Genomic DNA, 25992 nt, shown 5'->3' with positions numbered 1-25992 from the left:
TCGGCTCTCCTCTTCCGCTCTCTCCGGCTCTGCTTGGCTCTGCTTGGCTATCCTCGGCAATCCTTCGTAGCCGCAGCAGTTATACCAGCGGCCAATCGGCTAACCGGCCACAGCTGACGGCCAATCAGCCACAGCCGACGGCCGTTCACCACCCAAGCCAGCACCCTTCCACGTGAGGCCGAGAGCCTGTAAACTACTCTCTGGGGCTCTGTCCCCACAGGGAGGAGGGGAAAACCTCAGCTGACTCATGAAAATTGAACAGCTACAAACTGAATGTGTACATCAGGTCCTAGTCACAGGCTGGGTTCTCCAGGTGGCAGAATGTCACGCAGAGTTAGTGTGCAGGATGTTAATTAGAGAGTGCCCTTCCGTTCGGCCGCTGGGAAAGAACGGAGACTGGACAGGTTGTCTCGGCAGGTTCCAGGCGGAACTCGGGAGCATCAGGCTGACCACCAATGGACTGAAATGACCCTGTCTTCATATTCCCACCTGGCTCGGCCACTGGATTTGGGGCTGCACGACCGTGGGTGAGGGGTTCTCTGCACCTGAGAAGGTGCCTGCCGACTGCCCCCCAGCAGCTGCGGTGTCTTGAAGGCGGATCTGGGTGGCCCATCTCTGAATCCATTACATTTTCTGGACACTACACTACGGGAGCCCTGAAGTTCTTCTCACCTCCCTCGCCCCCAGTTTCTGCTGGATGGCATGATAGGCTTGGGGTGCAAGCTGAGCGGAGATGAAGAGCCCCAGCGAGGGACCTAATGGTGCTGTTATGCTCTTCTTACATCACGTACTACGGTAATCGTATCAGCACAAGCGCATGCATGTGACATAGTTATGAAGCTGAATAAAACTTCTCTAAAATGTACTTCCTAAACTCGCCCAACCATACTCGAGGAAAGACTGAATTATCTTTCTATACTTTAAGAAAACATTACAAAATTAGGATCAACGAAGAGTCTGAGTGCGCAATAAAAATATATGCGAAAAAGGTGTATCAAGAGATTAATAAAAACATTGTATTTTCCTGGATTCTCAAACGTTTACGATATTTCTTTCTACATGTATGTTCCCTTTCCTGCCTCCTTTTGTATTCGTAATTTGGGGGTCTCTTTCTTGGCCCCCCGCTCTCGTGACAGCGCGAGGGCCCAAGGCGGGCGGGGAGGACGAGCCGGCTCCGGGGAGGGCGCGGGGCGACGTTTGGGTGAGGGGCTGCCCCCACCCTCGCGGCGAGTCCCGGCGCAGGTCACCCGGGCATCGCCTGTGCACATCCCGGGAAATAATACGGACTTCACAGGACTCTCGCCGTTAACCGGCACCCGAACGGGCGGAGGGTCCGCCGCGCCATCGCCGTGCGCACGCGCGGCGGCACGCCCCGCCCACTACTTCGGAGCCGAGCGGGCGCGGAAACTCCGGCGCGTATTGGTCGGGCAAAAGCTGAGTGACCATGTTTGAAAGGCCCAATCAGCGCCCAGCCTCTCAACGCCAGCCAATGGAAAGCCCGAGGGGCGGCCAGGGAGGGCGGAGTCCCTATTTGAACTGGGGCGCGGGGCGAAGCTCCCGGTCCCATTTCCTGCGGGAGTCGGGGTGTGGGTCTCCGCGCGCCATGGAAGGCGACGTCCTAGGGGAGGACGCGCTGCTGCAGAAGCTCAGGGACAGCCGCCGCCGCTTCCAGCGTCACATGCAGCGGCTGCTAGAGAAGGTGCGGCCCCCACCGGCCCGCTGGGAGGGGCGCGAGGCCGGCGGGGAAGGGGAAGACGGTGTTGGGGACTGGGGAGAGGAGAAGGGCGGCGGGGAGGGACGGTGGGGACCGGGTGGGGAGGCCTGGAACGGGGAAGGTGGGTTTAGGTCCTGGAGATAAGGAGAGAGGAGGCGGGATTTAGGGTCCGGGGGGACGGCAGGGGAAGGAGTGGGGAGGTGCCCAGACTTCCAGCCTCGCGCTGTCCCGGGTCAGGGGCTACTTGCGACCCTCGGACCTCACCGGGCGCCCCTTTCTCTCCTGCAGTACAACCAACCCTTCGAGGATGCTCCGCTGGTGCAAATGTCCACGCTGACCTACAAGACACCTGAGGGTAGGAGTCATTTCCCCCTTTTGAATATTTACTGTTAAGAGTGTGAACAGAATAGTGTCTTCCTAGAGCTTGAAATGCCGTCCCTGCCCTCGTAGGAAAATAATACCTGTTCGCTTAACAGGAACTAAAGCATTACTAGTTCCCTTGAACCAATAAGTTAAATTACTTCTTCCAAACAAAATTACCTATCAGAACAGAATTCTGAAGACAGATGCGTCCGTGGTTAAAAATGCCCCTGCCTGGGTGGGCATCCCAGCAGGCCGTATAATAGCCATGTCAGCTTGGACCTGTTGCTTTAGCCACGCTATGTGTCAGTTTCTTTATCTGTAAAATGGGAAGATGATGAGAATAATATCTACCTGATGCAAATGTTGTGACAGTTACATGAGGGTGCTTGGGAAGTTCTTGGAACAGTGCCCTGCGCTAGAACACTCACATCGACTGTTATTTGACCTGTTTGACTTGGCGTACTAACTGTCCTTGAGATTCTGTGTACTTGGAACTCGGCTTGAATCTAGGGAGAAGGAGCCTTTCTGTTTAATGGTTGGTGTTGCGAACTGACTTGAATCTCATGGAACCTCTTTAGTAAATAGCTGGAGAAAGTTTCCATGGGGTGAAAGTTTGTCACGTCCTCCTGTTCAGCCTTATTACCAGCTTATTCCTACTAATGAAAGCAAATCTCAGATTCAGTTTTGCCAAGTGTTGGACAGACAGGTACAAAGAGGTTTCATAAGACCTGCTCCTTAAATGAAGACCTAGCCGTCTTCCTTCTCAGCGGACCCAGCCGTACCTTGGTAGAAAAGTTTCCGCAGGCAGGAGCTAAGGGGTTCCAGCTGCAGGTTTCTGTTGCTCTCGGGTCTACAGCAGGCGGTGACAACTCCAACGCCAGGGCAGGAGCCAGGGCTTTGCAGGAATCGTGCTAACGGACTTCACTGAGCACGGGCGGTGTCTGGAATAGCTTGGCCAGTTCACATGTCTTCAGTGCCACTAGTTTCACCAGTGAAAACTCATTTCGGACTCCCATTTTGATGAGAACAGTAGTTGAAGTATCTGAACACCTCGAGAGCAATTACACTTCACATGTAGAAGACCATGTGGAGAGCTTGTTAAAACACAGATTCCTGGGGCCCCTGACTAATGCTGGATTCAGTAGGTCTGCAGTCTAACAAGCTCCTAGCTGGTGACAGCACAGGTCCCCTGACCTGTTGCTTAGCCTGGAGTGGCACTCAACGAGGGAGTGGCCTGTCTGACTAAATGCTAGCTGACCACCCTTGCAGCGGGAATGCCCACTTAGGGAGTAGACTGGAACTGACACTCCCACACAGTATGGTGAAGTCAGCACGAAAGTAATAGTGGTTCACATGTGTTGACAGCTAAGCATGTGCTTCTAAGGGTCTCACGTTTTTGATTCTCAACACTGAGGTAGGCACTGTCCTTAGAATCATCCTCATTTCCTAGCAGGTGATACAGCAGGGAGAAGTTAAGGAGCTTATCCCATGTCACTCAGCCAAAGTGACAAAGCCTGGGTTTAACACCAAGAGCATTTGCTCGAGCATCACCCTGTTCTGGAAAGGCTGCATGACACCGTGGTCAGGAACACATCACTATCTTCTGTTCACAGCCTGGCTCCACCACACAGGCAAGTGGCCTGGGCTAGTTACTTGACCTTCTTGCTGTGCCTCCATCTGTACAGTGAACTTGGTGAGTGCCTGTCCCGGAGGGAGTTAGGAGTCCTGTTCGAGTGACATGTGAGGGACTTTTTGTGAAGATGACGTGAGGTGCACTTGGAAAGAGTTTAGAATAGAGCCTGGGACTTTGATAGTACCATGGAAATTTTTGCTGCTATTATCATCATTAACCATCTCAAGCCTTGAAACGCAATGACCTCTTCTGATTATCTGGAATCGATCTGGGAGCAAATGAAGGTTTAGGAAGAGATGAAGTGTCTTGCCCAGGCTCTGTGACTAGGAAGTGGCACGACTCCAACACTCAGTATGGGTCTCTGCTTAGGGCCGGCTCTATCCATGTGGAGACTGCCCTAGTTTCATTTAGCTTTGTGGCTTCGTGATGATGTTGGACCAGCTGCTGCCCCCTGGGTAGGAGAGATTTTCATTACTGACAGGTTTTTCTCTAATCTTGATTTTTTTATTTTTTTTTAAGACTTCAACCTCACAAAGATGAAAAACAACAAAAGATCAGAAACATAGCTTGGTTTTAATATTATAACTTTCTTTTGCCTGTCACTTTAGTTTTCTATGAATGCAGATTAAACAGACTTGGGGTTCAGGATTACTTACGTGGTAATTTTTATTTCATTTCTTAAGGATGGAGAGTTTGGGGTGGAAGACTAATAAAGGAAAACGAAGGACAAACCCAGGTATTTAATGTCACATTTTATTGCCACCATGCCTTGCCATGGAGGACTACTGATGGAATAAAGGTCTGGGTGAGCTGAACAGCACCAAGGGCTTCTGGAGGCCACCACAGGGCAGTTCTCCCATGGTTTTCTCACCTTAGTGACCCATTTTCCTGTTTCGAAGGATGTGCTGAGAAGCATTTCTTCTATTGCTTGTCGAGTGCAAGGAGATGCTGTGTGACTTAATCCCTTTCTGTGCCCCCGTGTCTCCTCTGCCATAGGCTGAGGGGCTCGGACAACTGGACCCGGGTGCAAAGCTGGGCCAGCTGGGTAGACCTCTCCCAGCCCCACGCTTCAGCCACAGCTTCGAAAACACCAAGTCCAGGTCCTTCTAGGGAAGAAAAGGCCTCTTTTCCTCTCCTGACAGGGGAAGAGGAGAGACTACAGAGAGCAGTCCGGGTGCAGGAGCATGTTTCTTTCCTTCCGTGTTGCCCTCCCTTTCCAAATCCAGGTGTGGTTGTTTGGTTTTTCCTGAGTTTATCCAAAGGCACTGCAGCTACGCCACCTGTATGTCCGTCAGGAGGTGCCGATACAGCTGCCTTCCTGCCGGGGAGTCTTGCACGATAGTACCTGTTGCAGGGACATCTGCCGTTCTCTTAGTCACTGCTCCTCATGCGAGGAGCCTGGGCCCGAGAACGCACCCCAGGGCTAGAGCTCCAAAGCGAGTAACTGCAGTTTTGAAGTCAGTGCTGCCTGATGAATTACTTGATCAACACACGTAATGCTTTTAGTCATAGAAACGTCAGGAATACATATAACTGCGTACTTACAATGGACCTGACTTCTCGAGATAATCATTCATGCTACTTTAGTGTAAGTAATTCCGCTTTATAATACACGTATAAGTACACGTCTTTTACCCTCTCTTTTCCACTTAATGTACATTGTGAGCCCGCCTCTTCCACTGTATAATTCAAACACCTCTTTTTTGCACTGCTCTCTTGTCGGTCAGCATTTAGCGTTTCGCACCTTCCTTTATTGTAAATCAGGCCCAGAACACTTTTCCTGTAAAGGGACAGATGATAGTGTCTTAAGCTTTCCTGGCCATGCGGTCTCTGTCGCAGCTACTCAGCTCTGTGTCGTCAGGGGGAGGCAGCCACGGATATCAGGTATGGCTGGGTACCCATAAAACTTCACCTATAAGACGCCCGTTATAAATACTCCTTGGAAAACCAGCCTGACCTCTTCCCAGTACTGATGTCACCCCTTTTCAGAAGTGGAATCATTAGGTCAAAGGATATGCACTCTTTATACATAATTGTGATACCCACCAATCAGACCAATGCTTGGTCCTTGTGGCAAAATGTTGTCACCTGGACATTTTGTAAGGTTTTTGCTTAAAATGTAGGAGTACCCCTGTCTGGGGGCAGGGTGATCTACAGAATTTTAAACCCCTTTCCTGGCATTAGAAAACCAGGCATAGACTGTGATGAGAGCTCAGCCATCTATAACCTCACTGATGTTGCCATGGCAAGTTCTGCCACACCTCCAGACACAGCAGCCACAAAACTGCTCCGTGAGCCACAGGAGTAGCCTCTGACCACCCTGCGAGTGTGGCTTAGGCTTGAACTGGTTCTACGCTCGCAGGGTCACACTACCTGCTGAAGCTCATAAAGGAATTGGAGACCTCACAACACCAAGATAAACACTGTTAAGGTCACACAAAGTCCCTCAGGGGCCTTGAGTGTCCGGGTGCTACCTGATCTAGTAACAAATCTGTCTTGTGTCAGTTTGCTTTGTCATTTGTCATCATCTGTGGGCCGGGTCCGTCCCTCACACATGCCTCGGCGTCTCACTTTCCCTGCTCCCTCACTCACCATCCAAGTGGTTTTTAAAGTAGCAGCCCTGGGCACAACCGGAGCAGAAAAGCTTGTTCCTTTTCCCAGGGGACCTCCACCAGCCACTAGGAGTTTTGAGGCCTTTTATCCCGAAATATGCTAGAAGAGAAACTTGCGAGACTCCCTTTTCTCTCGTATGTTAAAGGAAGGATTGTGGGCTTGTCACTTGACAGTGGCTTTGAAATGTGCTGTGACTGAAACAAGCATGTCTTTATCACCTTTTGTACTTGGAGGACTCCCCGGTGAAGGCGGTTGACAAGAAAGAGGGCTCCGTACAAGCCACAGCCAGAGGGCACGAGCCGCCAGCGCCCTGCACACAAGACCTGGGAGCCGGTGAGTGTCCTGGGCTGGGCAGTGAGGTGAGGAGGGGCTGGGTCTGCCCTGTCTCTGTTACACTTCAAGTCTAGATTCCTCACTGACTTGCTCTAAGGTCTTTTAAAAACTAAAACATCTTACTCGTTGCCCTATTATTGCCTTCTAAGCTCCCCATAGGAGCTGTCTTGCTCACACCGTGATACTTGACACAAACGGTGTTCAAATGTTCTAAAATAATGAACACACAGGCCTCATCCCCTACCCCATTTTTTTTAAACATTTCACACAAAAAAATTTCCAAGAATTTAATCCGATTTGCCCTTATGAGGTGGTAGTAGGAACCACCGCCTTCCACGGAAAGTCTTCCTGCCTGTGCAGTCGTCCTTTTTCCTCTTGTTTCCATGGGGGCCTCCTTTGAAGCTTCTGGAAAGCCTGGCCTTGGCCTCAGTGGCACTGTGCCCTCGGGTTTTCCTCCTCCCTCTCCTTCCTTCTCAGCACTTCTGTCGGCCCACCTCCCATCTTCACAAGATGCCCTTTCTCAAGAGTTGGGCTGAGCCCCTCACTCTGACAGAACGCCCAGCCCAGCCCCTGCCTGGATGTGTTTATTGTCTAGCGGCCTCTCGTCTTCAATCCTTTGTCTAAACTTTCTATCTCTAAACTGAAAGTCAACCCACAGACGACTTGTCCTCGCTGCAGATCCTAGAGCATAAGCCAGAAATCCAGTGTCCTCCTTATCTCAGCCCCTCCCTCATTCCTCACATCCAGGACACCTCTGTCCTGTCTTTTGCTTCCCACCAACTCTCATGCCCTTGTCCCCCACTGCTCCCCCACCGTTCCGGCTCCGGGCGCCCTCTGCCCCACTGACACCTTTGATGGTGCGAATCTGGTCACGTCACTTCCCTGTTGAAAGAGCTTCAGTGGCTCCCACTATTCTGGGTGGAAAGCAGGAGCCAGACCCTGCCTGACCCGCCCCCAGTGTTCTCGCTGCCCCCAGGAAGCCCCCTGGTTTCCAGATCAGAACCCACCTTTATGTAAGCTCCTTATACCTGGCTCTTCCCCTTATAGCAGTGAAACAGCTGTGTAATTACAGACTGTGTGCTTGGCCGGAACTGGCCTATCGGCAGCCTTTGTCCATCTCCCCAGCCCCTGTCTGGCACCTTGCCTGCCAGGTAATGTGGGTTGAGTCCTAAAGGGAAAACGTGACCTTAATGAAGGTGTTTACTCATAGATGTTATTTGCCTGCTGGGTGTTCATCCAAATGTTAGCTCCAAAAATCTTTAGGTCCACGAATTTCCTAGACTGTTTGAAGTCATTCGAGTAGTTATTGTAGAGCTGCACTGTCCAATATGGTAGTCCTAGCCACCTACGGCTGTTCACATTAATCAAAATTTAGATGCAATTTTAAATTCAGCTCCCCAGCCTCGCTCACCACATGCCAAGTGCTCAGCAGCCACGTGTGGCCAGTGGCTGACGTCCTGGCCTACAGAGGGGACTTTCTGTCACTGCAGGAAGTCCTGTTGGACGCCGCTGGGCTGGAGTGACTCAGCTCCTGGAGCACAGGTCATTCAAAGAGGTGGAGGTGATAGAGCAGCTGCTCTTCTCTGTCTCCACCACCCGAGGCAGTTCCTGTTCCCATGAGTTCTCTGCATTATTGATAATCAGGCATGGTGACAGGTGGCCGTGCCCTTGTTAAGGGGAGCGCTTGAAGCAAGAGGAAGTTTTACTGTAGAACATCGGCAAGCGATACAAACACCATCCTAGAGAGAAAACTGCAAGCGCTCGTCAAAGTTCTGATTGCAGTTTCCTGTTTTGCTTTTAGATTCAGAAAGCAGTGCTGATGCAACTTTATACCAGGAGGACCTGGCTGATGGCACCTTAACAGTAAGACTGGCCTTTTGTCGTGAAGGGACAGAGTCGGGCTGGGGTGCAAAGCACACCCTCCTTACCCACCTTTCCTGGGGTCCTCTGCAGAGGCTCGCTCTTCGCTATTCCTGCCCCTCAAGCCTTTGGTCCCCCCTAGTGTGTCCCCTAAGGCAGCAAGTCCTCCTTCTCAGTCTAACACTTGGCAGCCTCACGACTCCCACTTCAAGCCTGACGTGCTGGACTTCTGCCCACGTTAGATGACGTTCCCTCTGCAAACAGAAAAATCACGGCTGGTTCAGTGTGCCCTGACCTCGATGGAGCACGCAGTAGTGAAAGTGGGGTTCTAAGTCGCTCTCTCCCCGCAGAGGCCGTGTCAGGAGGAAGGGTCCTAGGGAGGAGTTCCAGGTGAGCCCTGGAAAGCCCGTTGAGTCGTGAGGTCACAGATCAGGCAGGCCGTGGTGGTTGTGTCTGCTCCCAGCCGTCCCGGAAACGCCCGTCTCCTTGTAAGACCTGCGTCTCCCCTTCCTGTCCATCGGGGAGGACAAGCATACACACAGCATATGCGCCACTGGAGCTCTTACCTGGCCCTGTGGCAGATGTGGGAATCGCTGGACAGTGCTTTTTCTCCAAAATCGCTGTTTTGTGCCGGGGTTTGCTCATACACTCGTGTGACTTTGAGTGTCTCAAAGATGAAGGGAGTGACCCTGGCAGAGGAATGGGGGTACTTTGTGAAGTCTTACGTGAGGGCGGTGGCCGTGAAGGGGAAGTGGGTGGCCCGGCTGTAGGGAACACCCAGCAGTGCGTGTCTGTGTCCCCCCGTCTGCGTCCATCGCCCCTGCTGCACCTCACTCGTGGGCAGAGAGAGGACACTGAGACCCGCCGTCTCCAGGGCGTGGCAGGTGAGGGGCAGAGCCGGCCGTTCCTGCCCCCTGAGTGGGGCACCACACTAATAAAGCTGACTGGCGTCAGTTCTAGTAGCTGAGTCCTGAACTCACCACAGAATGTGCAGAGGGCTTTACGTTTCTTTCTGTTCTAGTAACACTGTCATAAACCTCTGCAGACGTGTATGTTTGTCTTTTTACTTTCTTTCGGGTCGTCACCCCGGGGAAATGCCCTGAAGTCAGAGTCGTGAGTCAGGTGCATTTTCAGGGACTGGAGTACTGTACGGGAGCCAGGGGGAGGGGAAGGGGACTTGGAGGACTTCACTTGGTGTGCACATCAGCAAGCTTGCCAGTGAGTTCCAGAAGCCAAGAGCTCGTCCGTCCCCCGCGCTCTCACGAATGCTGGCTTCTCTGTTGTCTCAGCCTGCGGTGCCTTGGAGCCCTTTGAAAGATGAGCTAAGAAGAAAATACTTGACCCAGCTGGACATACTGCTGCAGGATGAAGCATGTTCAGAGGTAACCCGTTTCCCAGGGTGTATGTGTCTTCATGTAACTGACTCGCAAACTGGAGGCGCACTGAGGTACAGACAGTGTGATCACGTTTCTGTTTGCTCTGCATAGTCTGTCAAGGGCACGTAGAACGATTGTTCGTTCCCTTCACAAGCTCGGGGACTCCTGCCGTTCCTGAGTCAACGCTTCAGGTCCCCTAGGGCCGCGGGCTCAGGGAAGCGTGTGGGTGCACCTCTGTTGCCCACTGTGCTCTGGGGCGGCTCACGGCCCCACCCTCGGGTGGGGAGGTTTTAAGCAACGTGATTAGGGAGACGATGGCTCCACCTCCCACCTTCCCTGGAGGGATGGGGGCTGGCATCGGCAGCCAGGTGCCCGGTCCGCGTGTCCTATGGTTCTGCTGGGGGTGAGGCATGACTGGCGGTGCGGTGAAGCTCTGTGCCAGGTGGGCGGCCGCCCCAGCCTCCCCCCAGGGCTGGTGCCCTCCTGCTTCAGCCAGTTTCCTGGAGCTTTGCCTGAAGAAGAGCAGAAGTGCTAACAGTACAGGTTCATGTAATGACGTCCACTCTGTCGTTGAACTAAGTTCCCTCAATATCTTTTCATAAACTAGAGGACGTTTTCATACCAAATAAGTAGGGAGTACATGCATGGAATAAATAATTCGGCTCAAAGGCAGCAAACTTAACAGGAACATGTATATTTTCTTACTGTGCTGCTGACCAGAGAAAAGCCTATATCTGAGGACCCTGGATTAGTGAGTGGACCGGAAATGCCTGTTGCCTTTACCCTAAGGCAGCAGGTGGTGGCCGTGCAGAGGGTTTCCTGCAGGCCACCTGCACAGCGCTCCCTGCTCTTACTGACACCTCTTCCCTCACTTGTCAGTACTGCTGCTGAGCTCAGGTGCAGTGACACGCCATCCTGCGGACGTGGCATTGCGGGGAGAACCACCTCAGTGCACCCAGAGCCGACATCTGACAACTCCTGTGTTAAAATCATTTCCTTTGATTTCAGTATGACGATTACGGAGATGGAAACGACACGCGTGTGTCCCTGGCCCCTTCACTGGCCTCGCCTCCCAGGCCTGCCCGTGGTGAGTGTGACCTAGGAACTTCACGACCCCCGTCCCGTTCACTCACTGTTGGTGGCGCCACACCGCCCTCAGCACAGCCCCTTATGCCGGGCACGCTACCATTTGCCGTAAATGTGTGATCAACGTAAATTATTAAGTGTTGAAAAATGAACTGCTTTTTTTCTGTGGGACTAGCCTGCTCGTTGCTAATTAGCTCTTTATCCCAACTTACTATTTTGAAATTTTTTAAATCTCTAGAGACGTAGGACTCCATACAATAAATATCCTTCATCTACATTTGACAATCAACATTTGGTCACATTTGCTTAAACACACATACACACACACTATTATATTTATTTGCATCTGTATGTATTATCCCTAATTGGTTCCCAAATACCTCCTACGAGCAGGGTAATTCTACATAATACCAGTAACCTTGGCACATGCCGGAAACATGACATTGACATAATACAGTTTCATCCACTGGTGCCCGTGATGTCCTTTGTAGCCTCTTCTGTTTGTTGGGCTGGTTCAGGATCCACTCAGGCCTCCCCCGTTGCGTTAGTTGTCTCCTTCCGTCCAGAAGTTTCCCTGGCCTTGCTGCTGTCCCTGTTGTCATGTTTCCCACCACTGATTTCTTAAATAGTCCTGGCTGCCAATAGTCCCTCAATGTGGCCTCGTCTGGCCTTTTCCTCTTGGTTCAGTTCATGTTAAACATGTTTGGCAAACAAACGACACAGGTGATGTTGTGTCTCCTCGGAACATCTCACCATTCGATCCCGTTGTTGGTGACGCTTGAGTCTGGTCGCTTAGCTAAGGAAGGACCCACCAGTTTCTCACTGCAGAAGTGCCTTTTTCCTCGTCACCTGGGGGGTGATCCCTTGTGATGACCTGGAGGCCTTTTCCCCAGAACCTCTCACCCCGTGGTTTTAGCATCTAGTCATGACTATGCTGAGTCAGTGCCTGCAAACCAGCCCTTTCCTGCTTCTCCCATTCCTTGAAGGCCTGCCTCCTCCTCCATTTCTTTTTCTTTTCCTTCCTTTATCCCCCAGCATGCTTTATTTTATTTTATTTTTAATTTTTCTAGAATCAGTAAGAACTCATAGACTTTTTTTTTAATTACGTGTTAGAATCCATTGCCAGTATTCAGTTTGTGTCTCCATCTGTTTTGAGCATTTTGTCCCCGAACCCTTCAATTCCATTGTTGACACACACACACACAATAACGTATGTTCATTTGGTCAGTTGTGCAGCACAAAATAATTTCATATGGGGGCACCTGTTACTACTCTGCTCGACAATCTGCTGAAGACGGTTTGAGATCCCCAAGCAGCTCTTTTTATCCTCGGACAGTATCCTGCCGAGGGAGTCCATTCAGAGTACTGTGTTCAGTTATTTAGATTGTTTTCTCCTTCAGTTATAATTAGTTTGATGCACAGGGTCATTTTTTTCTGTCTATTTAATTTTAGAGTGATCCCCATCTTTGTTAGTTTAATTTTACCTTTGAATTTATGAAACTTAAATTTAACATGCAAAAGTCAAAACGGCATGAAGAGGAGTATTTAGGACTCATTCGTTCTCCACCTCTCTCTGTGGGCACCAGTGTCGTTATTTTTTTGGTTCCTAATTAATCTTTGAAAAAGCAACCAAGTTCTAAAGTGTCACCTGGGGAAGAAAGAGTCCTTCGGGGAAGGTTGGTGGAGAGGAGAAATTGAATTTCAAGAGCTAGAAAGAAAGCAATCTGCGAAGTGTCTCTTTATTCCCAAATCTTTGTGAACTTTTTCTTGTTGTTCTTTGTATTGCTTTAAAAATAAGCAATGATCCAGGCTTCAGTTCCATGATCTCTGCGTGGGCACTGTTCTAAGTGGTGACACACCTTTCCCTTGTGTGTTGTTGTCCAGGGTTCTGTCACAGTGTCTCTGAAGAGAGTCTCGGTGGCCCATTTCCGCCAGCTGCGTCTTCACGCCCTTGTTCAGTAGACATGGCCGTAGTGCCCAGGAATGACAGCGTCTCCTTCCAAGACACCAGTGGAAACAGCTTCTTAAGCAGCCAGTCCTTTGTGGCTGCCGACATCTGCACCGTGACCATCAGTGACCTGTACGCGGGCATGCTCCACTCGATGAGCCGGCTGCTGAGTGTGAAGCCTTCCTGTATCATCTCCACCAGAACCTTCTCCGTTCAGCACTGGAGCTCTAGGAGGAGGCACAGGTGGAAGAGCAGAATGAACAGGACGTACCACAGGGCAGGCAGGTACTCTCAGAGGGGTTCCCGCGAGAGACTTTCGCCCCCTTCGGAGCCTGTGAAAGAGGTGGGAGTATTAAGAGATTGCCAGAATTTACGAGATGCTTCTGGCCATAAGGCAGGATTAAAATTGGGGAAAACTTTCCTTGAAGTAAACAAACCCCAAATCCGTAAATTAGATCCAAGTTGGAAGGAGCTTAAGGGGACACGCCAGAAGCTGTCTTCTTTGACTCACATGGACTCCAGGGCCATGCATTGTCTTGATCGGCAAAACAGATTAATGACATTAAAATGGTTAATTTCTCCTGTAAAAGTAGTTTGCAGACGAAGAATGCTGCAGGGTGAGGGAGGGAATCATTACAGAGAGCTCGAAAACCGATTTGATAAGCTTTATCAGGAATATTGCCTAAGCCCCAGGAAGCAGCCATGCCTGACGTCCAGCTCCTCCAGGGCCCACCTGTACAAAGGTGGTTCAAGCCCCGGTGGCGCCTGGGGCTCAGAATCCCACAGGCTGAGTAGATCTTTCAGCAAAGCAAAACCTAAAGTTTTAAATGAGGCTTTTGAAAACCTGGACCAACGAGCTATTGAGGCGGGAAGATGCCTGGCAAGGAGTAATTCCTTTCCATCACTTTCGAAGACCCACCCCACGCCGATCCCAGGCCGCTCTGAGCTGACAGCTGACCTTCTTTTTCGAGGAAATAATCTTGGAATATTTAGGAAGTCAGTGTCACTCAGCAAACCTGTTTCAATAGCCAGGATACAACCTCTAGGCGGTGTACGAGATCGTTACAATGAAATTAAAGAAAAATTTGACAAGCTTCATCAGAAGTGTTGCCAAAAATCGCCTCCGCGGACAAAGCCACCTTTATATACTGGAGCATCTCCAGATAAAGCAAGTGTGGAACTTCAGAATCAAGAAGACATCTTAGGAAAATTAAATCCAGACTCTGGCTTTCAGGGTCCCCAAAAGTTGTCACCATCACCCCAGAGGAGCGTAAAGCGTTCACTGGGCTCAATGACAGCTGTTCACCCATGTGCATGCTTTGCTCTCGCCAGAAGTGGCCCTCAGCCCCTTGTAAAAAGACACTGCTTATCAGACCCTCCGGTGTGTGCAGGGTGGGCTGATTGCCAGCGGCCCTCACACACGGTGGGTAGAGCCGACCTGAGGCCAGGGGAAGAAGCCAGCTCTTCACAGCCTGACTGGAAGAAGAAGGTGAGTTTGTTCATCCAATGTGGCTGTTTTTCACCAAGATTCTTCTGTACATGTTAATTTTCTAACCTTTCTCCCAAAATCTGTTCCTTTATATCCAGCGTATATTCATGGTAAGACGCATCAAGGTGGAGCTGAAAACTTTCCCATGGGAAAAGTTCTACATGTTTTCCACTGGGGTGCCTGGGGGACTTTCTAGAAAGCCTCACTTCACACGCTCTATCCATCCTTGTCAAAGTGTCATTTCCAACCTCTTCATCTAACACTCAGAAAATAGCTGTTGTCAGGAGAAGTGGGTGTGGAAATCCTGCCTTTCTGCTTACTTCTGGATCTCCTAGTAGGGACAGCAGGAGTCGGCCCTCAGAGAGCCACCAGCGCACGTGCAAGGGGCAGGTTTGCGAGGGGCGACCCGCGTCTGCTGTGCTCATAACCTCAGTGGCCTTGGCACTGAAGGCCATCTGCACCACCACCCCGCCACTCCCCTCTACGGTTCAGTTTGAGCAGATCGCTTTTTTCATGTGCTGGCGCCATTCTGTTTTCTCCAGAGACAAGATGGCAGAAGGTGGGGTGGGACAAGTCAACGTGAGTCGTTGAACTTGATTTTCCAGCATGCACGTCAGTGTGTCCGTAGCCAGGATTCGGACGCCATGGCTGTGGAGTGCACGTCACTTCTCCGCCGGCTGATGGGATGTGACGCTGAGCTTGGTTTGGCCTTTTGGGCTTGGTGTGGGCAGGTGAGGCAGTGTGTGCCACTTCCTGTTCCCTTCTTCCCGGGCCCGGGGGTGGCCCCTCAGCAGTCCTTCCGATGGACCTTGTCTGCCCTGAAGAGCCCATTTGATGCTTTTTCACCTCTGCCTGTTGCCCTGTGATCCCTTCTCAGGGGATGGTGCGTTTCCTCTCTGAGGTGAACCCTTCCACCTGCGTTGTCACCATCACCACCCCCTGGGCCCCTGTCGGCCCTTCCCTGCCTTTGCCCACTAGTGTTTCTTGGCATTCAGACCCATATAGCTCCGCCTCGAAAAATATTTCAAAAACCTTCCAGTGCTTTGGCTACAAAGGGGACTGGGTGTGGGGGATGCTCCTTCCCGAATGAGCCCCAGTGGCCGTCACTGGCTTCTGTCCCCCCAGCTCGGCATCAAGGTCTGGTCTCCCTTCTGCTGCCACTTCCTTCCACTGTCCTGTCTTCTCAGCCCGCCTTCCGGCTTGTGCCCACCTGGAACCACCCTCACACCAGCAGCACTTCCACGTAGCTTAAACCACAGACGAGCCTTTGTCACCAGTGGTCCTGTGGGACTGGCCCCTGGGGCTTCTCCAGGTCCTGCCTTGTGTCAGCTCCTCTCTCCTTTCCAGGTGGGTTTTCACGGGCACTTTCTCGCCCCCTGCTCCCCATTATTTTCTCTTCCCACCCTGCCTCTTCACCCACTCTTGTTCTTTGTCTGCCACCTCTGCAGGCAACCCCATTCTCCCCAGGGAGCACACAGTGCCCCTGGCAGCAGGAAGCTGGACACAGGCAAATTCTCTAAGCTGGTGGCTCTGACTCCTTGGCTCAGTATTAGAACTTCCCATTTGTTTGTTTTATTTTTTCAATTTATTTCTGAATGTGAAATCGTGTGAGCCAACCAGAAGCAGATGACACCAGACCTGCGTTAGTGTTTGTCTTCCCTGTCAGGTGATTAAGTGTTCAGGTTCTGGGAAAGGTTCCCATCCAGGACCCCTCCTTCTGGCGTCAGGTGAGACCCAGCATGGAGCTGGAGCAGGAGCAGGAGTGGGCCTGGGGGCAGCCAGACCCGACAGCAGCCGTGTCCCCGATGGCGCTGCTCTGGGCAGGTTCCCCGTGCGTGGGGCCTGTAGCTTTCCCTGATGGTGCGCGTCTTGCTTGTTTCTGGGCCTCAGGCTGTGCCCCCCTCCTAGGGGGCACCAGGCCCATTAGACCTTTTCAGACCAGGCCACCAGCAGGGTGGCTGAGTCCTGTGAGGTTGAGGCTTTCAGGGATCCGGCCACGTGCTCGTGGCAGGCACTTTGGGAGCCCGAAGCTCGCACACTCCGTCTGCTTTCACAGACCACCTCTTGGGATTACCTTTTTCAGGCGAAAGGGCGAAGTTCACCCAGCATGGAAGTCAGCCCAGGACCTTCCCTGAGGCTTCTCCCAACCCGGACACGTCACTACCCCCTCCTCCCGCCGTCCCTGCTTGTCTGAACCTAAACCTCTTCCTCAGGCAGCTCCCCTCCCGACCTCTTCTTTGGGTGTGCCTTCCTCACTGTGTCCCCCGATTTGCTCATGCCTCTCGCCTCCCTGGCGCCTGCTGAGTCAGTCAGTCCCTGAGCGTCGCGGGTCACTGCTGCCCTCCCCTGCCTTGCTCCACCCTTCCCACCTGTGACATCTGCCTTCTGGATGCCCCGTGCAGTGTCCTCGCGTTTTCACCGGCTCAGCCTGGGACCGCATGGAGCAGCCTCGGCTCGGCTTTACAGGGAATGCCAAGGCCCAGCGAGGCCACAGGCCTGGAAGCGGGGGACTCAGGGGAGAACTTGGCTTTGGTGGCCCAGTTGGGCCCTCCTGGCACCCCGAGAATTGGATACATTCCATTGCTGGAGGCTTTATGCAGTTTCGTCTTCAATCACAATATAAATATTAATCATTTTCTTTTCCCTACTTAAATTATAAATTTCTTGAGGGAAAGAACCAAATCTTGTGACTACAGACAGAATTTTAATGGCTAACATCTCAATGCCTTCTGTGCGCCAGACCACGTTGAACTTTTTCACACCTTTTTTTCTCAATACCTCCACGGACCCTTGGATTAGATAGGTTCTGTCTCTTCGTTTTATAAATAAGGAAGAGCAGCTGAATACTTAGAGCTGCTGAAACCTCACAAGCAGTGCGTGGGTTGGCCAGGATTGGGGGTGAGGGGGTTACCATTAGTTGTGTTTGTGGGGTTTTTTGTTTTTTGTTTGTTTGTTTTTTGGTTGATTTTGGGGGTTTATTTTTTAACATTCCTTAGGGTATTTATTAAGCATGGTGGCATTTTCTATAGTGGACACATGAATGTATGTATGGAATGGAATAAATTTAAATTTAAGACAGTTAAGCTTTTGGTGGCTGGCATTGGGAATTCTAGTGGAGTTTTACTGAAATCATTTTCTTTGTCTTTTTTTTTTCTAGAGGAAAGAACACATCTTTCAGGCTGGAAGAGAAAAGTGATTTTGTGTTAGAAAACTCAAAGCTAAAAATCTATAGCCAAGTTATTTTAGAGTATTGTCCCTCTTCCCCTTACTCTGTTTTAGAGAAAGTGTGTGTGTGTATGTGTGTGTAATTCTCAAGAATATGTTAGAACTTGCTTCAAAGCAAATTTCAGTGCAGTTAGTTTTATTGAGATGTCTGAGTTCTTGTATAGAAATTAATTGGAATAAAGTTGCTCAATTAAAATTATTAATATTATCCTTTATATGGGTATTTTTCTCGTGTTTTCTTTGCTAAATTTAGACCTGCCGACAGAAGTCTCTCTTATATTTCCTATTTCCTGAGAGAAAGTGCTGTGAAACCTAAGTTTCAGCCCTGAATACAGTGATCCTCGAAGGAAAATGCAGCTGCTTTAGTCTTTCAAATTCAGACCCCTGGGACTTGGGGTGGGGCCTGCATTTCAGGAGGCAGCAAATTGAAACAATTCAACCATAAAAAGTAATTTTTTGTGTGTTGAGATGAAAGCAGGCTGTATTCACACGGCCCTGTGATGGTCCCAATCCCCTGACAGTCACACAGCATCCGTGACATCTCCTGACTCTTACTGGAGCTGTTTATCTTAGGATATCACAGTGTCTTGTTTAATAAAATATTTCCAATATTGAAACCCTGACCAAACCCATGTGGAGTAGTAGTTAATATACTGCCGTGTGTCTTAAATAGAAGATTAGATACAAGCTTAAGTTGCACGTTTTCCTTCCCGTTGCCTCCCTAGGCCTTCACTCTCCTGATAACATGTACCCTTCTCCACCCACATCTTCATGCAGGGACTACATGACCTGTGTGTGTCAGCTCGGGCTGCATAACAAAATGCCACAGACAGTGGTTTGAACACCAGACACTTCTTTTTCACGGTCCTGGAGGCTGGAAGCAAGATGAGGGTGCCAGCCGGTCAGGTTCTGGTGAGGATTTTCTTCCTGGCTTGCAGACAGTGCCTTCTCTGTCCTCACGTGGTAGAGAGTGCCGGCTCTGTCTGGTATCTCTTATAAGGGCACTGATCCCATCCTGCAGTCCTCACCCAAAGGTTGGGGCACATGTTCAGTCTAGAGCCCTGAGAATCAGGGAGGCTGGCAGTGGACGGCTAGCTCAGGCTCGGCCAAAACTGGAGCAGCCGCTGCAATTCTAGACCGTTCCCTTGTGTCTAGCTCCCTAAAAGCACAACCCATCGTTTCCTATTCATCAGGAAAACTACCGTTCTTGCCCCAAACTGCTTATGCCTTCCCCACCCCCAACCTCTTACCCAGCAGGCCTAGCTGCCAGAGCCTGGAAATGCAGGGTTTTGGTGTCCCATTATCTAGCATAGGAAGGCGAGGCAGAAGGGACTGGACTTGCATATCAGCCAATTTATAGGATCTACCAATTAGGGACCCCGTAAACTACGGAATGGTGCCCTCATGTGTATCACATTCAGCTGGTAGATGCCTTCGCTTTTAAAGGGGGTCCCTGGGGACAGAGGCGGAATGGTAGCCTGGCTCCCCTCTGCCTGGCTCAGCATGGGTGGGACTGAAATGCAGTGAAGACAGGTGGATTCCAGTCCTTTGGCTGAGAGGGGCTGTCTGGCATTTGCACACCCCCAGGGAAAGTGGCCCTGATGGGACTGGAGGCTCCCGTTGTCTTGGCTCAGGGATGTCGACATCTTACAGTCAGGAATCTGTGCTCCAAAGGGCACTGGAGGTTTATTTCAACGGGAAGAAGGGAAGGGACACTGATGATTTCAGGACGATGCTTTTCTTACAAACTGAATTGGAAACAGTCTGCCTCGCTCTGACCAGGGCTGGCGCTGTCAGGAGGCAGTTTGCGTTTTACACGGGGGGCACCTAGGAAACTCCTTCGGGTGAAGCCAAACGCTGGTGCTGACTACAGGTATCCAAGGTTTTGAGAGTCTCCAGGGCGGCCCTCCGGACCCCAGGATCCGAGTCCAGCTGCAGCTCCTGGAGAGCTGGGAGCACACACGGGAGGGTCAGGACCCAGGGCTGTCATGGCGGTCATGGCGGCCCCGGCAGTGCCAGCAAGGGGCCAGTGCCAGCAAGGGGCTGGTAGGGCTACAGACGTGGAAGGCCCTGTGTTTGGAGTCCAGAGACGGCAGGTGGAGCTTTGTCTTTACACACGTCTCTTATGTCTTGGGGTTTTTCTTACTTCACTAACAGGGACAGAGGATCCCCCAGAACCCGGCTGCCCTGTGGCTCAGCTGAAGGAATCGGTACAAGCATTTCATGTTTGTGAAGGGGGCGGGGGCAGAAAGCCAGGGAACAAATGGACTTTCCCCAGTCAAAGAGTTGTCTCCCTTGGAAAGCGCTCTTCAGGGTCACCCGTCTCTGTGCCCTGGTTACAACCCTCCCCTCCCCAAAGAAAAGACCCCTACAACTGAGGGTCAGTTCCCTCGGTGGATTCACCAAGCTCCCCAAATGAACTTAGTGGACTCGGTACCATTGAGTCTCTATGACTTACAATTTCGTAATGCCGGAAAGTCCAGCTTTTTCAGATAATGTGCAGACATCTGCTTCATAATAATTCCTAAAATGATAGCCAGAGAAACGCTCATCCCACGGACATTAGGTCAGCGAGAGGTCTGGTAACCTTAGGAGGTGTAGGAGGTGTCTGTTGAGTTAGTGGAGGATGCCCAGGTGAGAACCAGGCCAGTATGCCACAGGGTGGGACAGAGGGGACTTCCATCTGAGCTCTGGTCCCGACATCTGCCCCCCTCTTCTCCACACCCGATGGTCTTCAGGGTCCCTCCTGCATCAAGAGACATCTGCCCACTTACCCGCCAGGTCGCAGGAAGCGAGTCTGATCGTTGAAAAATTACTTTTAACATAGGTCATTGTTTCTAACAAGAAACTGTAGAGAACAGCAGGCTTTTTCTGAGTCTGCAAATAAGTGACACACAGAGCCTTGGAAGTTGTCCTGCATTCCCATCTGTCTGAAGCAGGAGGGTCTGCCCAGAGAGGGCAAGCGCCCATCCCAGCATCACACAGCAAATGAGAGACTGGGCAACCTTCATCCACCTGTTACATTATTATCTGACCCAGACAAGAGATTATATTTGTCCACAACCCGTGCTGTCCAGTACAGTATCCAGTGGCCACATGTGGCCTTTGAGCACTTGAAATGTGGTTAGCCTGAAATTAATACATTTTATAGTGATTACCTGTTGAAATGAAAATGATTTGGATCTATTGGGTTAAATTAAATATTAAATTTGGTTTCACCTCTTTCCACTGTTGTTAACATGGCTACTAGAAAATTTAAAAATGCGGATATGGCTTGCATTCTATTTCTGTTGGCCAGCACTAGTCTTGACACTTCATGTCTAGAAGGTGAACACAGGGTCACAGGATAGACCTCTGTGGGAGCTGAGACCCTAAGGCCCAAGCCACTGGGCGGGCACCTCCAACAGATCCGTCCCCCTCAGCCTCCTCACCAGCATGGAGCAGAAGGTCATCTGGAACACGGTCATCTGGTCAGCCCCAGTGGCATCGCTTCTCCCCGAGGAGTCTTCCAGAGCCTTCCAGCCCCAGAAGTGCACACACTGATACATGGTAGCCATACAGGCCTGGAGGGACACAGGGCAGCAGGAGAAGCGTCAGGCAGACCGAGGGGGTTCACACGAGGGGTGAGGCTGTCAGGGCTGCGTTCCGTGGAGAAAGTCAGAGGGTAGCCCTGGAAAAGCCTCAAGGAGCTGAACGAGGGCGGGACCCGAGCCCCGCCTGCCTACATCATGGCTGTGTGCACAACTATGAAAAGCCCCTTGGTGGCAGAGGCAGCCCACTTGCCCCCTAGCCAGCACCTTCACGCCATCAGCAGCCCAGCCTGGGAACTGCCCCTCCAGGAGATTGGGTCGAGGCCAGGCTGCGATGGTCAGGACCCGGCAAGCTTTCTCATCCCCCCAGACCTCCTGCACCCAGCTCTTCCTATCCCTGCAGCAACTAGGCCCCTTGGGCTCTGGCCTCCAGTGGGTTAGGCCACCGGAGGATAATGACAGGACACTAGAGGGCAGGAAGACAGATGTTGGGGCATCTATTCCTCAGGGACAGCAGTGGCAGCAGCGTCGCTGAGGCTAGCCACTACGCTTGCGTCTGCAGCCAGCCCGTGTTAGCCTGAGAGGCAGCAGTTAGACTCGGAGACTGGGGTCTCTCTTTCCCCCTCCTTCCACCTCAACCAGTGGAAGAGTTGGGGCTTGGGCCAGGAGAAGGAACAGCGTGGCAGAGCCAGGTACCTCTCTGCTGCCCCTCACAGCCCCCTCCCCGCGCGTACAAGCCTGCCCCGTAGGGAGCAGGTAAAGAAAGATTCAGGGTGAGTTTTAAACATGAATGGGTCATAATACCAAAAAGTGAAACTGGTAGAAGAAAAGGAGACGGCTGGAGGATGCTTGCAGGCGGTGACTGGACGAAAAGGAAACCCAGCTCCCACAGAGATGAGACTCCTCGGTAAGCCAGTTTGTGGGTTGCCTTGAATGGCCCCTTTCTCCAGCCTGGTGTGTGGCTGCAGGGCTCTCGGGGAGACTGAGTTAGGTGGAGGAAGCCCGCAGGTAGCTAAGCCAGCATACCTAGAGAGCATTTTCCTCTTGGGGACAGTGAGGGCCCAGGCTTTGGGACAAGGACGAGGGTGTGTCATACTTGGGCTGCATTGGAGCAGGGGTCCTGGCAGTGCAGCATGAGGGGGACCCAGGCTTTCTTCACTTCCTCCTTGAAGAAATGCTTCTTGGAAATCCTGACCACCTTTGCCAGCTTCCCAAAGAGGAGGAAGGCTTTCAAGCGCAGCTGCTCGCTCTCCTGCAACCAACACACACAAACAAGTTCTGAAACTCGGGGAGCAAGAAGCCCAGCAAAACCCCAGCCGTTCTCCGTGGACCTTTTTAAATGCCACGACCCCTGCAAAGCCTTCTGGACCATTCCATCAGGACAGAGTCTCTCCTGCAGGGCTCCCAGACCGGGCATAACTGGTACTTGTGAGCTTCACTTCCTAGATGAGGGCCGTGTTGAGTCTACGCACACACCACTGCCTAGCTGAGTCCCCACCTGGCACGTCACAGATGCCCAGAGAACATTTGTGGGCTGCAAGGAAGTAGAAAGGGAAGCTCGTTCCCAAATAGCAAGGAGAAAGGTCCCGTGGGCCCTAGAACAAGCTTTTTTTTTTTTTTTTTTGTACAAGATCCCAGAATCAGGCAATCGATGACCAGAGCCAAGTCGGACCTGCTGCTCTGTGTGCAGGTCCCAGTGCATCTTCTACTTGGGGGCTCAGACGTGCTCACTCTCTCCCTGGGCAGGCATCTGCGGAGCCCCCACTGAGGCCCAGGGCCCAGCAAGGCTCTCCTGGGGACTCACGTTGTCAAAGAAGGCCCTGCACTGCTCAGAGACGGCGTCAAAGAAGGAGCCCATGTCCCCTTCCCGGAGCTCGGCCAGGATCTTGGCCAGGGCCTCCATGGCCTCGGAGGGCACGCTGGTGCTGCTGGGCTCCCTCAGGGAACACAGGCACTTCTCCAGTAGCAGCTTCCGGTAGCGCCGCACCTGGGGGCACAGGGAGCCCTCAGCCCCCTGACCCCCCGCCCCGTGACCTCCCTGGGTGACAGGACCACTCCAGCATGGACACTGCGCCCGGCCTTCGGGCTCAGGGTGGGGAGCGGCACCTTCTTGGGGGCGCCCAGGGCCATGTTGCCGAGGGCGCGCAGGGACAACACCCGCAGGGCCTCGTCCTGCTGGCCCACGCCCTTCTCCAGCAGCAGCACGGCAGGCTTCAGCAGCTTCGCCTGGTATAGAATTGGGTCGCTCATGAACTAGAAAGGAGAACTTTTTACAGTTATCCCCAGTCGAGGCCCGTTTCTTAGGCCCAAGACGGGCCGCGCAATTATATGCAGGGCTCAGAATGGCCCCTGTGAATAGGACAGGATTTGGAGCCTGAACTCCTGGGACCGACTCTTGGCTCCTGTGCCTGACCACTGTGGGACCCTGGCAAGTCACTCAGCCCAAGGGGCCATCCGGGGTGTTGCCACCACTCCCCGCGTCACACATCACTCAGCGCCACCTGCAGGGCACAGGCCGCATCGGAGCCCCTTTCCCCTCAGGGCCCAGAACTACTCCTGTGAAGAAGGAATGAATGAGTGAACGAGCACACAAATGAAGGATGCTCACCTGCCCCTGGACTCAGACGCCCCGCAGGGCCTGGGCACCTGCCCCTGAGATAAGCCTCCCAAGAGAGCGGGGTCGCCCACCACCCTCCCCAGCCCATCTCTCCTCCACACCCAGCGCCTCACTTCCACGCAGACCACCGTGCTGCTGACACGGCAGCCCAGGACCTCGGAGTCCATGCCTCTGAGCACCAGCTCCGACAGCCTTCGCCCGTAGCCTTCCATGTTCCGAATGTACAGCCTGCAGAGGGAACCACAGCCCACCGGGTGAGCGGGGACGGCTTCTGAGCTCCTGCCAGCAGGGCAGAGCAAGAGGCTGTGAGCAGATCTAGCACCTCTGGGCCTCTCCCTCCTTGCCAGGGGGTGTCAGTGAAGTGCTTACTTTCCATCGCCTTTTTATAAAAGGGGACTGAATGAGGGCTGCTTCGGAGCGATCCCTTGACCTGGCCCTGCTCTGAAGCCCTGTGTGACCTTGGGCAAGCACCAGGCCTCCTCTGACATCACATTTCCTGCCCTGGGGCACGAAGGGTTGGAATAAAAGACGCTTTGCCCTGCATGCTGCTGCCATCCCAGAGTCTGGGACACGGGTCAACCTGGCAATCCCCCCAGAAGTGAGGCGTTCAGCTCCCACCTAGACTCTCCAGCAAGGAGGTGCCTCTGCAAGTCCCCCTGCCCTCCCTGTGGGAGCCTGGGTGCCCACCTGGCCAGCAGGCCCACTCCTTGCAAGAAGGTGGAGCCGCTCTCCAGCAGGTCCCACACACCCTGCTCATCCAGGGTTTTAACCAGCCGCTCACTGTTCAGTCTCTTGAACAAAAGCTGCATGGATTTGATCGTGATCCTGGAAGAAAGTGGGACCGTGTCATGATGTGGCAGCCCCGCCGGGCACCCAAGGCGCCTCAGAGGGGCAAGCACCACATCCAGTCTGTGACGGCGGGTCCCAACACCTGCTCGGCCTGCTCAGGGCGCTAAGGGGTGGTCACATGAGACAGTGGGTGGGTCTGCAAATTCTGAAAATTGCGCCGTGCTGGACACACGTGAGGGAGCGGTGTGAGCAAGATCAGCTTCCAGAGACTTCTCCTCCCCACCAAGAGGGGATGGCAAAGGCCTCTCAGTGAAGGTGACTCTTGGAGTCTGGTGACTTCTAAGAAGCAGCCTGACGCCACTTCCAGCCCAGGGCACCTTGCACCCCACACTGCCTGCCCTCAAGAGTACCTTTTCAGGTTGATCTCCTCGGGCAGGGTCCCCGTGTGGACGAGTCTCCACGTCTTCAGGACGGGCGACACAGCCTCCGGCCCCTGGCTGCTGCTGAGCTGCAGCAGGAAGGTGTAGATGAGGTCTGGGAAGACGTCCGGGAGCTTATCCTCCTTGTCCATCTTCTCGATGAGAAGGTGGATGGTGCATAGAGTCTGCAGGGACAATGGCAGGAGGCGTCGGCACTCCTACTCGCAGCCTCCCAGGGAGCCCTGGGGCCTGCCCCTGAGACTCACCATCAGAGGGTCCACTGCGGCCAGGCGCCAGATGTCAGCCTTGGAGGTGGCGGTGGCCCTGGGGGTGAACCGCAGCTGCAGCCGGCCCATCAGCCCCTGCAGCATCATCCGGGCAAAGGGCGCGTTGTCCGCCACAGCCAGCCACACCTCCACCAGGTGGCTAGCCAAAGACAGGGCACAAGGACTGTGAGTTACCTGCCAAGTGCCCTGGTGGATAAGAGCCTTATGGCTCTCCCAGCAGCCCCCTGAGTAGTGGTTGGACTCACGAAGCTGAATCTTAGGGAACAGGGGTGAGCCGTCAAAGGTTGTGTAGCTAGAACCCAGGTCCCTGGCTCCACACTCAGCCACCTTTCTCTGACCCAGCTCACAGTACCCCCGGGAAAGCTGCAGCCCCCTTGGAAGCCCCGACTCCACAGCTAAGTGACCTTGGAGATCTCAGCAGGTCTACAGTTTGATGACCTATGAACACATCTGGTAATAGCCTCCAAGCGCCCGACTTATGTCAGGCTGGTCCGAGGCACCTGGCTCATGTTGTCTCTCTTCCTCCTCTCACTACATCTTTGAGGAAGAGTTTTCACCTCCACATTCGGCAGGAGAGGACAGGAGGCCTGCAGAAGCCAGGGAACCTGCCAGACTACAATTTGCAGTGGATTTCCTGATCCCCAAGTCCAAGGCCGTGGCCCTGCTGAGAAGGGCAGGGCTCTATCTAGGGCAGGGACTTGATGAGTCTG

General features: G+C 52.7%; 2 protein-coding genes across 6 annotated transcripts in view; one reads left to right on the top strand and one right to left on the bottom strand.

Moving 5' to 3' along the window:
* The first annotated feature begins 1489 nt into the window (after positions 1-1489).
* On the top strand, positions 1490-17855 carry HJURP (Holliday junction recognition protein). 5 transcript variants are annotated; one of them, XM_088793944.1, is made up of 10 exons: positions 1541-1699; positions 2003-2069; positions 4394-4446; positions 6557-6656; positions 8458-8519; positions 9806-9898; positions 10901-10979; positions 12863-14415; positions 15541-15762; positions 17573-17855. In XM_088793944.1, exons 1-10 carry the CDS (start codon positions 1604-1606, stop codon positions 17609-17611), a joined length of 2364 nt encoding a protein of 787 aa, XP_088650070.1. In that variant the 5' UTR covers positions 1541-1603; the 3' UTR covers positions 17612-17855. The 5 variants fall into 5 exon arrangements, with proteins under 5 accessions (XP_019595279.3, XP_074171433.2, XP_088650070.1 ...); XM_074315336.2 differs by having other exon boundaries at positions 15864-17855; XM_019739720.3 differs by lacking the exon at positions 15541-15762 and having other exon boundaries at positions 1490-1699.
* A 1612-nt stretch (positions 17856-19467) lies between these two features.
* MROH2A (maestro heat like repeat family member 2A) overlaps positions 19468-25992 on the bottom strand; it is a 41935-nt gene continuing 35410 nt past the window's right edge. The window contains exons 32-42 of the mRNA XM_074331576.2: positions 25262-25421; positions 24987-25180; positions 24475-24612; positions 23901-24015; positions 23277-23423; positions 22975-23157; positions 22267-22422; positions 21072-21203; positions 20415-20517; positions 20099-20164; positions 19468-19589 (exon numbers count right to left, since the gene is read on the bottom strand). Of these exons, the coding sequence (XP_074187677.2) occupies positions 19468-19589; positions 20099-20164; positions 20415-20517; positions 21072-21203; positions 22267-22422; positions 22975-23157; positions 23277-23423; positions 23901-24015; positions 24475-24612; positions 24987-25180; positions 25262-25421 (1516 nt within the window). The remainder of the gene's footprint in view (positions 19590-20098; positions 20165-20414; positions 20518-21071; positions 21204-22266; positions 22423-22974; positions 23158-23276; positions 23424-23900; positions 24016-24474; positions 24613-24986; positions 25181-25261; positions 25422-25992) is intronic.

The sequence above is a fragment of the Rhinolophus sinicus genome, chromosome 17, assembly GCF_057876585.1.
Source record: "Rhinolophus sinicus isolate RSI-liver-muscle chromosome 17, RSI-T2T, whole genome shotgun sequence".
Classification (NCBI taxonomy): domain Eukaryota; kingdom Metazoa; phylum Chordata; class Mammalia; order Chiroptera; family Rhinolophidae; genus Rhinolophus; species Rhinolophus sinicus.
This window is presented reverse-complemented; position numbering and strand designations above follow the sequence as displayed.